The following is a 12558-nucleotide window of genomic DNA, read 5'->3' as shown; positions in this document are numbered from 1 at the left end:
GGATTTGTAATCATCATCAGAAAAAAAAGTTAAACACAGTAAAAAATGAGGGAAAATATAATCCAGAAATTTAACATCAAATCAGCAATTAGTTTGTAACTGTTTTTTTAAAATGATAATTTAAAACTGAGAATTAACTTTTTTAAATGCATTTTTAGCATTTTAGTACAAAATAACTTCTAGTGCAAACAGAGTTTAAAAATATTTTAATTATTTTTTTTTCTGCAAAATGATCCTACGATGAATGAGTGTTTTGTGAATTATTTATGATGATATTTATATCATCTTTTAGACACTGAACTCTCCGAATAGTGCACTATGAAGTGAATAAGGTGCCTTTGTGATGAACTTGCGCCCGTTCTGAGAAGTTACGTCTCGAATTCTGTGTTGAAAGCTCGCTGGTTCATTTCTGCTGTTTCATGAGAAGGAAAGCGTGAGTGTTTGGCGCCGCATGTTTGTCATTTGAATGAAATTATTTTTTCTTTCTGAACGCTGGCTGGAGAATTTAAAAGCACTAACAAAGGATTTAGTTGTTCAGTTACAGCAATCACAACTTCCTGAGCCAGCGCTGAAAAAACACACAGGCCTGCGCTTGATCAGAACCAGCCTGGGGCATTTTTATGACGAGTGTGTGTTCGTTTTTACTTTGACACGGCAAATGTGTACGGGATTTACACAGAAATATCCAGCGAGAGCTCGGTATACCTGCTGATCTCTACTGCAGCTTCAGCCAAACACACACACACACACTTCCCCTTAACACAAGGGTATAACTCTACACTGAAGCTGAAATATTTAATAATAACTTAATCATTTAAACTTGTATCAACATCACAGTGGGTTGATTGTAGCTCAGAGCTGAACGGAAGTTTTGGTTTGTAGGACAGAAAACTGCAAAGTGACCGACAGAACAGAAAGAGTACTATTCTCTCTCTCTCTCTCTCTCTCTCTCTCTCTCTCTCTCTCTCTCTCTCTCTCTCTCAGGTTATCTGGGCCGTTGCTGTCTCCAGGAATCAGTCCACTGAAGGCTCCGTCTCCATCCACACTGGTGGAGAAACAGCAGAATTTATCATCCGCACAGCAGCACCACAAATCCTACTCCACCTTCCACAACCTCACTGAAGGTACTGAAAGAAAGGAAGAAAGGAAGGCAGGCTTATGTTTACTCGAACCCTACGGTGTATAACAATCAGTGTAACACTAAAAGTGAGCGTGACAGTGAGAGTAACATTGTAACAGCGTTTGTAACCGTGAGAATAACAGTGAGTGCAACATCAATGGTGCGAGGAACAGTGAGAGCAGCGGTGAGAGTAGCACTGTAACACTGAGAGTAACACTAGCAGTGAGAGTAACAGTGAGTGTAACACTAACGGTGAGAGTAACATTAACAGTGAGAGTAACACTGTAGCAGTGAGAGTAATAGTTAGAGTAACACTGTAACGGTAAGACTAATGCTAACAGCATTTGTAACAGTGAGAGTAACACTAACAGTGAGAGTGACACGGTAACTGTGTTTGTAACACTGACAGTGAGAGTGACACTGTAATGGAGTATGTAACACTAACAGTGAGAGTGACACTGTAACTGTGTTTGTAACACTAACAGTGAGAGTGACACTGTAATGGAGTTTGTAACACTAACAGTGAGAGTGACACTGTAATGGAGTTTGTAACACTGACAGTGAGAGTGACACTGTAACTGTGCTTGTAACACTAACAGTGAGAGTGACACTGTAATGGAGTTTGTAACACTAACAGTGAGAGTGACACTGTAACTGTGCTTGTAACACTAACAGTGAGAGTGACACTGTAACGGTGTTTGTAACCCTGACAGTGAGAGTGACACTGTAACTGTGTTTGTAACAGTGACAGTGAGAGTGACACTGTAACTGTGTTTGTAACACTAACAGTGAGAGTGACACTGTAACTGTGTTTGTAACACTAACAGTGAGAGTGACACTGTAACTGTGTTTGTAACACTGACAGTGAGAGTGACACTGTAACTGTGTTTGTAACACTAACAGTGAGAGTGACACTGTAACTGTGTTTGTAACACTGACAGTGAGAGTGACACTGTAACTGTGTTTGTAACACTAACAGTGAGAGTGACACTGTAACTGTGTTTGTAACACTAACAGTGAGAGTGACACTGTAACTGTGTTTGTAACACTAACAGTGAGAGTGACACTGTAACTGTGTTTGTAACACTGACAGTGAGAGTGACACTGTAACTGTGTTTGTAACACTAACAGTGAGAGTGACACTGTAACGGTGTTTGTAACACTGACAGTGAGAGTGACACTGTAACTGTGCTTGTAACACTAACAGTGAGAGTGACACTGTAACGGTGTTTGTAACCCTGACAGTGAGAGTGACACTGTAACTGTGTTTGTAACACTAACAGTGAGAGTGACACTGTAACTGTGTTTGTAACACTAACAGTGAGAGTGACACTGTAACTGTGTTTGTAACACTAACAGTGAGAGTGACACTGTAACTGTGTTTGTAACACTAACAGTGAGAGTGACACTGTAACTGTGTTTGTAACACTAACAGTGAGAGTGACACTGTAACTGTGTTTGTAACACTGACAGTGAGAGTGACACTGTAACTGTGTTTGTAACACTAACAGTGAGAGTGACACTGTAACTGTGTTTGTAACACTAACAGTGAGAGTGACACTGTAACTGTGTTTGTAACACTGACAGTGAGAGTGACACTGTAACTGTGTTTGTAACACTAACAGTGAGAGTGACACTGTAACGGTGTTTGTAACACTGACAGTGAGAGTGACACTGTAACTGTGTTTGTAACACTGACAGTGAGAGTGACACTGTAATGGAGTTTGTAACACTAACAGTGAGAGTGACACTGTAATGGAGTTTGTAGCACTAACAGTGAGAGTGACACTGTAACTGTGTTTGTAACACTAACAGTGAGAGTGACACTGTAACGGTGTTTGTAACACTGACTGAGAGTGACACTGTAACTGTGTTTGTAACACTGACAGTGAGAGTGACACTGTAACTGTGTTTGTAACACTGACAGTGAGAGTGACACTGTAACTGTGTTTGTAACACTGACAGTGAGAGTGACACTGTAACGGTGTTTGTAACACTGACTGAGAGTGACACTGTAACTGTGTTTGTAACACTGACAGTGAGAGTGACACTGTAATGGAGTTTGTAACACTAACAGTGAGAGTGACACTGTAATGGAGTTTGTAACACTGACAGTGAGAGTGACACTGTAATGGAGTTTGTAACACTGACAGTGAGAGTGACACTGTAACTGTGCTTGTAACACTAACAGTGAGAGTGACACTGTAACTGTGTTTGTAACACTGACAGTGAGAGTGACACTGTAATGGAGTTTGTAACACTGACAGTGAGAGTGACACTGTAACGGTGTTTGTAACCCTGACAGTGAGAGTGACACTGTAACTGTGTTTGTAACACTGACAGTGAGAGTGACACTGTAACGGTGTTTGTAACCCTGACAGTGAGAGTGACACTGTAACTGTGTTTGTAACACTGACAGTGAGAGTGACACTGTAACTGTGTTTGTAACACTGACAGTGAGAGTGACACTGTAACTGTGTTTGTAACACTGACAGTGAGAGTGACACTGTAACTGTGCTTGTAACACTAACAGTGAGAGTGACACTGTAACGGTGTTTGTAACACTGACAGTGAGAGTGACACTGTAATGGAGTTTGTAACACTGACAGTGAGAGTGACACTGTAACGGTGTTTGTAACACTGACAGTGAGAGTGACACTGTAACTGTGTTTGTAACACTGACAGTGAGAGTGACACTGTAACTGTGCTTGTAACACTAACAGTGAGAGTGACACTGTAACGGTGTTTGTAACCCTGACAGTGAGAGTGACACTGTAACTGTGTTTGTAACACTAACAGTGAGAGTGACACTGTAACTGTGTTTGTAACACTAACAGTGAGAGTGACACTGTAACGGTGTTTGTAACACTGACAGTGAGAGTGACACTGTAACTGTGTTTGTAACACTAACAGTGAGAGTGACACTGTAACGGTGTTTGTAACCCTGACAGTGAGAGTGACACTGTAACTGTGTTTGTAACACTGACAGTGAGAGTGACACTGTAATGGTGTTTGTAACACTAACAGTGAGAGTGACACTGTAACGGTGTTTGTAACCCTGACAGTGAGAGTGACACTGTAACTGTGTTTGTAACACTAACAGTGAGAGTGACACTGTAACTGTGTTTGTAACACTAACAGTGAGAGTGACACTGTAACTGTGTTTGTAACACTGACAGTGAGAGTGACACTGTAACTGTGTTTGTAACACTAACAGTGAGAGTGACACTGTAACTGTGTTTGTAACACTAACAGTGAGAGTGACACTGTAACTGTGTTTGTAACCCTGACAGTGAGAGTGACACTGTAACTGTGTTTGTAACACTAACAGTGAGAGTGACACTGTAACTGTGTTTGTAACACTGACAGTGAGAGTGACACTGTAACGGTGTTTGTAACACTGACAGTGAGAGTGACACTGTAATGTGTTTGTAACACTAACAGTGAGAGTGACACTGTAACGGTGTTTGTAACCCTGACAGTGAGAGTGACACTGTAACTGTGCTTGTAACACTAACAGTGAGAGTGACACTGTAACTGTGTTTGTAACACTGATAGTGAGAGTGACACTGTAACTGTGCTTGTAACACTCACAGTGAGAGTGACACTGTAACTGTGTTTGTAACACTGACAGTGAGAGTGACACTGTAATGGAGTTTGTAACACTGACAGTGAGAGTGACACTGTAACTGTGTTTGTAACACTGACAGTGAGAGTGACACTGTAACGGTGTTTGTAACACTGACAGTGAGAGTGACACTGTAACTGTGTTTGTAACACTGACAGTGAGAGTGACACTGTAACTGTGTTTGTAACACTGACAGTGAGAGTGACACTGTAACGGTGTTTGTAACACTAACAGTGAGAGTGACACTGTAACTGTGTTTGTAACACTGACAGTGAGAGTGACACTGTAATGGAGTTTGTAACACTAACAGTGAGAGTGACACTGTAATGGAGTTTGTAACACTAACAGTGAGAGTGACACTGTAATGGAGTTTGTAACACTGACAGTGAGAGTGACACTGTAACTGTGCTTGTAACACTAACAGTGAGAGTGACACTGTAACTGTGTTTGTAACACTGACAGTGAGAGTGACACTGTAATGGAGTTTGTAACACTAACAGTGAGAGTGACACTGTAATGGAGTTTGTAACACTAACAGTGAGAGTGACACTGTAATGGAGTTTGTAACACTGACAGTGAGAGTGACACTGTAACTGTGTTTGTAACACTAACAGTGAGAGTGACACTGTAATGGAGTTTGTAACACTGACAGTGAGAGTGACACTGTAACTGTGCTTGTAACACTAACAGTGAGAGTGACACTGTAACGGTGTTTGTAACCCTGACAGTGAGAGTGACACTGTAACTGTGTTTGTAACACTGACAGTGAGAGTGACACTGTAACGGTGTTTGTAACCCTGACAGTGAGAGTGACACTGTAACTGTGTTTGTAACACTAACAGTGAGAGTGACACTGTAACGGTGTTTGTAACACTGACAGTGAGAGTGACACTGTAACTGTGTTTGTAACACTGACAGTGAGAGTGACACTGTAACTGTGTTTGTAACACTGACAGTGAGAGTGACACTGTAACTGTGCTTGTAACACTAACAGTGAGAGTGACACTGTAACGGTGTTTGTAACACTGACAGTGAGAGTGACACTGTAATGGAGTTTGTAACACTGACAGTGAGAGTGACACTGTAACGGTGTTTGTAACCCTGACAGTGAGAGTGACACTGTAACTGTGTTTGTAACACTGACAGTGAGAGTGACACTGTAACGGTGTTTGTAACCCTGACAGTGAGAGTGACACTGTAACTGTGTTTGTAACCCTGACAGTGAGAGTGACACTGTAACTGTGTTTGTAACACTGACAGTGAGAGTGACACTGTAACTGTGTTTGTAACACTGACAGTGAGAGTGACACTGTAACTGTGCTTGTAACACTAACAGTGAGAGTGACACTGTAACGGTGTTTGTAACACTGACAGTGAGAGTGACACTGTAATGGAGTTTGTAACACTGACAGTGAGAGTGACACTGTAACGGTGTTTGTAACACTGACAGTGAGAGTGACACTGTAACTGTGTTTGTAACACTGACAGTGAGAGTGACACTGTAACTGTGCTTGTAACACTAACAGTGAGAGTGACACTGTAACGGTGTTTGTAACCCTGACAGTGAGAGTGACACTGTAACTGTGTTTGTAACACTAACAGTGAGAGTGACACTGTAACTGTGTTTGTAACACTAACAGTGAGAGTGACACTGTAACTGTGTTTGTAACACTGACAGTGAGAGTGACACTGTAACGGTGTTTGTAACACTAACAGTGAGAGTGACACTGTAACGGTGTTTGTAACCCTGACAGTGAGAGTGACACTGTAAATGTGTTTGTAACACTAACAGTGAGAGTGACACTGTAACTGTGTTTGTAACACTAACAGTGAGAGTGACACTGTAACTGTGTTTGTAACCCTGACAGTGAGAGTGACACTGTAACTGTGTTTGTAACACTAACAGTGAGAGTGACACTGTAACTGTGTTTGTAACCCTGACAGTGAGAGTGACACTGTAACTGTGTTTGTAACACTGACAGTGAGAGTGACACTGTAACTGTGTTTGTAACACTAACAGTGAGAGTGACACTGTAACTGTGTTTGTAACACTGACAGTGAGAGTGACACTGTAACTGTGTTTGTAACCCTGACAGTGAGAGTGACACTGTAACGGTGTTTGTAACACTGACAGTGAGAGTGACACTGTAACGGTGTTTGTAACACTGACAGTGAGAGTGACACTGTAACTGTGTTTGTAACACTGACAGTGAGAGTGACACTGTAACGGTGTTTGTAACACTGACAGTGAGAGTGACACTGTAACGGTGTTTGTAACACTGACAGTGAGAGTGACACTGTAACGGTGTTTGTAACACTGACAGTGAGAGTGACACTGTAACGGTGTTTGTAACACTGGCAGTGAGAGTGACACTGTAACGGTGTTTGTAACACTGACAGTGAGAGTGACACTGTAACGGTGTTTGTAACACTGACAGTGAGAGTGACACTGTAACTGTGTTTGTAACACTGACAGTGAGAGTGACACTGTAACGGTGTTTGTAACACTGACAGTGAGAGTGACACTGTAACGGTGTTTGTAGCACTGACAGTGAGAGTGACACTGTAACTGTGTTTGTAACACTAACAGTGAGAGTGACACTGTAACGGTGTTTGTAACACTGACAGTGAGAGTGACACTGTAACGGTGTTTGTAACACTGACAGTGAGAGTGACACTGTAACTGTGTTTGTAACACTAACAGTGAGAGTGACACTGTAACGGTGTTTGTAACACTGACAGTGAGAGTGACACTGTAACGGTGTTTGTAACACTGACAGTGAGAGTGACACTGTAACTGTGTTTGTAACAGTGACAGTGAGAGTGACACTGTAACGGTGTTTGTAACACTGACAGCGAGAGTGACACTGTAACAGCATTTGTAACAGTGAGAGTAACAGTGAAAGTAACACTGTAACAGTGAGAGTAACAGTGAGTGACAGTGAGAGTAACACTAACAGTGAGAGTAACACTAACAGTGAGTGTAACAGTGAGTAGCAGTGAGAGTAACACTGTAACAGTGAGAGTAACAGTGAGTAGCAGTGAGAGTAACACTAATAGTGAGAGTAACAGTGAGTAACAGTGAGAGTAACAGTGAGTAACAGTGAGAGTAACACTGTAACAGTGAGAGTAACAGTGAGTAACAGTGAGAGTAACACTGTAACAGTGAGAGTAACAGTGAGTAGCAGTGAGAGTAACACTAACAGTGAGAGTAACAGTGAGTAGCAGTGAGAGTAACACTGTAACAGTGAGAGTAGCAGTGAGTAGCAGTGAGAGTAACACTAACAGTGAGAGTAGCAGTGAGTAGCAGTGAGAGTAACACTAACAGTGAGAGTAGCAGTGAGTAGCAGTGAGAGTAACACTGGAACAGTGAGAGTAACAGTAACAGTGAGAGTAACACTGTAAAAGTGAGAGTAGCAGTGAGTAACAGTGAGAGTAACACTGTAACAGTGAGAGTAGCAGTGAGTAACAGCGAGAGTAACACTGTAACAGTGAGAGTAACAGTGAGTAGCAGTGAGAGTAACACTGTAACAGTGAGAGTAACAGTGAGTAGCAGTGAGAGTAACACTGTAACAGTGAGAGTAGCAGTGAGTAACAGCGAGAGTAACACTGTAACAGTGAGAGTAACAGTGAGTAGCAGTGAGAGTAACACTGTAACAGTGAGAGTAGCAGTGAGTAACAGCGAGAGTAACACTGTAACAGTGAGAGTAACAGTGAGTAGCAGTGAGAGTAACACTGTAACAGTGAGAGTAGCAGTGAGTAACAGCGAGAGTAACACTGTAACAGTGAGAGTAACAGTGAGTAGCAGTGAGAGTAACACTGTAACAGTGAGAGTAACAGTGAGTAACAGCGAGAGTAACACTGTAACAGTGAGAGTAACAGTGAGTAGCAGTGAGAGTAACACTGTAACAGTGAGAGTAACAGTGAGTAGCAGTGAGAGTAACACTGTAACAGTGAGAGTAACAGTGAGTGTAACACTGTAACAGTGAGAGTAACAGTGAGTGTAAAAGTGTTGATATTTTTTCAGATTATCGAGGAAATTTCCAGAGCTGCTTCCACTTCGGGGAGAATTATAGAGCAGAGCAGAACATCAACACTAACATCCCGGCAGATCCTCACAACTTCAACACACACAACGGCATACATACCAGCTGCTCCAATACAGGTATACACCACACACACACACACACACACACACACACACACACACACACACACACACACTTTATAAAGCCAAAAGTGCTAAATTCATGCTTGTGTGTGTGTGTGTGTGTGTGTGTGTGTGTGTGTGTGTGTGTAGGGTTCAGTTTGGTACCGGATCTCGGGGGTTCTGTGTCTCAGTTCAGTCTCAGTGCGGAGGACAGCGTCTTCTTCCAGCTGGGAGCCTTCGAGCGCAGCCTGAATCAAATGTCCTCAGTGTACACTGAGACGTAGAGCATCACTCCATCAATATATCACTCCATCATTCCCAGACTCCGTTACTATATCACTGTTACTATATTACTGTACTCCATCACTCTTTCAGTCTATCAGTCTGTCATTCTATCACTTCATCAGCCTATCTACACCATCACTGTTCTGCTATAACTCCATCACTTCTTTACTCCAGCAGTCATTCTATCACGGTTCTATCACTCTGTCAGTGTTCCTCTGTTACTCCATCACCCTAACACTCCATCACTCTAACACTGTCACTGTTACTCCATCACCCTAACACTCTATCACTCCATCACTGTTACTCCATCACCTTAACACTATCACTCCATCACTGTTACTCCATCATTCTAACACTGTCACTGTTACTCCATCACCCTATCACTCCACCACTGTTACTCCATCACTCTATCACTCCATCACCCTAACACTGTCACTGTTACTCCACCACTGTTACTCCATCGCCTTAACACCCTACCACTCCATCACTGTTACTCCATCACTCTAACACTTTCACTGTTACTCCATCACCCTATCACTCCACCACTGTTACTCCATCACTCTATCACTCCATCACCCTAACACTGTCACTGTTACTCCACCACTGTTACTCCATCACCCTAACACTCCACCACTGTTACTCCATCACCCTAACACTCCACCACTGTTACTCCATCACCCTAACACTCCACCACTGTTACTCCATCACCCTAACACTCCACCACTGTTACTCCATCACCCTAACACTCCACCACTGTTACTCCATCACCCTAACACTCCACCACTGTTACTCCATCACCCTAACACTCCACCACTGTTACTCCATCACCCTAACACTCCACCACTGTTACTCCATCACTCTAACACTCCACCACTGTTACTCCATCACCCTAACACTCCACCACTGTTACTCCATCACTCTAACACTGTCACTGTTACTCCACCACTGCTCCTCCATCACCCTAACACTCCATCACTGTTACTCCATCACTCTAACACTGTCACTGTTACTCCATCACCCTAACACTCCACCACTGTTACTCCATCACCCTAACACTCCACCACTGTTACTCCATCACCCTAACACTCCACCACTGTTACTCCATCACTCTAACACTGTCACTGTTACTCCACCACTGTTACTCCATCACCCTAACACTCCACCACTGCTACTCCATCACCCTAACACTCCATCACTGTTACTCCATCACTCTAACACTGTCACTGTTACTCCATCACCCTAACACTCCATCACTGTTACTCCATCACTCTAACACTGTCACTGTTACTCCATCACCCTAACACTCCATCACTGTTACTTAAAGAGTCCATCACTGTTCATTCATCACTCCATTGCTTCTGTTCTATCTCTTCATCATGTCTTCACTGTTCTTTCTTGTATCATTCATCCCCACACCCCCTCCCCCCTTTTGTCCACATTAACAGTATAAACTCCACTTGATGGTCTCGATACAGCTGCTCTCACCCTTGGTTTTAATTTTTCAGAAAATTTTCTTTCTAGTTCTCATTTAGTGCTTTTAATAATAAATAAAGTGCTTCACGTCACTTGATGCTTTTCAAAAAAAAAAGGCAAGTGAAAAAGCATCCTAAAGTGTTTTCAGGAGAGTTTACCTTCTATAGCCACAAATTCAGCAGTGAATAAGGAAAGTTTGGTCTTAAAAAGTGAATTTTGCACAATGTCCTTTACATGTAGTTCATCAAACAAACAAACAAACAATGATGTCTGGTGTCTGATATTTCCACCAGTTCCTCATGTGATTTAAGGCTCTGGGTTAATTAGACTTTCAGTAATTGTTGGCTTCATCAGCCTTGGAGCAGAAAAACAAACAAAAACAAACAAACAAAAACCTCAGACACCAACATGATCTTATTAACTACATGTAAGAAGATTTTTGCTTACAAACAGATGATGAGTAAATTTTATTACGATGTGATTCTGGTTCACATCTCAAAGGATTTGATCTCTCTCTCTCTGTCTCGGCTGAAGTCTGTAAGAATTATATACGCTTTGTGTGTAGCATTGCCGTGTTTATCAGTGAATGTTTGCCACGTGTGTATTGTGTTTTGATTTTTGTTTCTGTCTGTGTGTGTTTTTTAAAGCTTGATGGATATTACCCGTCCGCTGAACTCCTAGCAGTTGTATAAAATGTACAGTTTGATAAACTATTAATTATTACTATATCGTGTCTCAGAAAATAAATTTCCCTTTAATAATGCAGTCTCGTGTGTGTGTTTTATTCCTCTAATTATTTAATTAGATACACCCTTCTGTATTTCTGTTGATTAAACAGATCGACTTGCCAGTGATTACAGTTTGCACTTATTAAAGGACGGGACGTTGTACTTTTTATCGATTTACAGTTACGTGTAATGTTGTGGCGCGTTTGTGACGCAGCATTATAGCAGCTATAAACAGTCGTTTCTGTTCATTCACACACAAAAATACTTCAAATAGCGATGTTGTGGAGAAAGTTTGCAACTGAGAATAACAAGGAGTCTGACAGGAAAATGATTTCTATTCAAGTAATGTCAGGGTTGCAAGGGATTTGATTTTTGTTACGGATGTTTTTGCTCGACTCTCTGTAACATGCATGAAAAGAGTTCATCGTGATTAACGTTTGTTACTTGATGGGAAACTTGATGTACCTCATGATGCTAGTGAGTACAGAGGGTAAACACCGCCCCCTAGTGAACTGAACGCTCAGTACAATGCAACACAACCTGTAGGATATTAAAGTCCAGTCATGGTTCTCCCTGAAAGACTCTATTTTACACCACAGCACTGTTAGAATCAGGACTGTGATTTGGGCAGAAAGGGTTAATTTTATGTAAAGTTGTGTAAATCACAGGTTTCGATTTACATTAACGAGCTCGTTCTGATACGTCTGTGAAGGTTCCCCCATCATCCAGGTCATCGTAAACCGTAGGTGCTAAAGGCGGCAACTGGACTTGCTTAAAATTCTCGAAGACATTTCACCTCTCATCTGAAAACCTTCTTCAGTTCTGATACATTACCGTCTCCATAGTAACAGCTCAGTCACGGGGTTACGGCTTCTTTACACAAGGAGACGCAGAGAGGAACCATCAGGGCCTTCTAGTCCTTCAGAGAAGCCCAAACAGATCAGCATTTCAAATGTTACATTTAATTTCTTTTATAATTTCATCATAATTGTTTTCTTCTAATTCGGCCTCATTTTCTATCAAATGTGCTTCAGAAATGAAAGGGTTACTGTCCTGAAAACATTAGTTTTTCAGTGAGATCGTTTTGTTTGTCTCCTCTAGGCTGAGAAGAGTTTCGAGCTGCTTGCTCACTGGTTCGGACGTCATTGCCGGGACAGAAGGCCATGGCAGCGTA

The 12558-nt window shown here is 41.9% G+C and overlaps 1 protein-coding gene across 2 annotated transcripts in view; it reads left to right on the top strand.

The window, feature by feature from the left end:
* LOC132893447 (zinc finger protein GLIS1) overlaps positions 1-10634 on the top strand; it is a 174140-nt gene extending 163506 nt beyond the window's left edge. For both annotated transcript variants that reach the window (XM_060932595.1, XM_060932594.1), the window contains exons 9-11: positions 985-1124; positions 8776-8913; positions 9049-10634. In XM_060932595.1, the coding sequence (XP_060788578.1) occupies positions 985-1124; positions 8776-8913; positions 9049-9182 (412 nt within the window). In that variant the 3' untranslated portion in view covers positions 9183-10634. The remainder of the gene's footprint in view (positions 1-984; positions 1125-8775; positions 8914-9048) is intronic.
* The last annotated feature ends 1924 nt before the right edge of the window (positions 10635-12558 follow it).

Source organism: Neoarius graeffei, chromosome 10 (genome assembly GCF_027579695.1).
Source record: "Neoarius graeffei isolate fNeoGra1 chromosome 10, fNeoGra1.pri, whole genome shotgun sequence".
In the NCBI taxonomy this organism is placed as follows: Eukaryota; Metazoa; Chordata; class Actinopteri; order Siluriformes; family Ariidae; genus Neoarius; species Neoarius graeffei.
The sequence above is the reverse complement of the archived record's forward strand: the minus strand, read 5'-3'. Positions and strand labels throughout refer to the sequence as shown.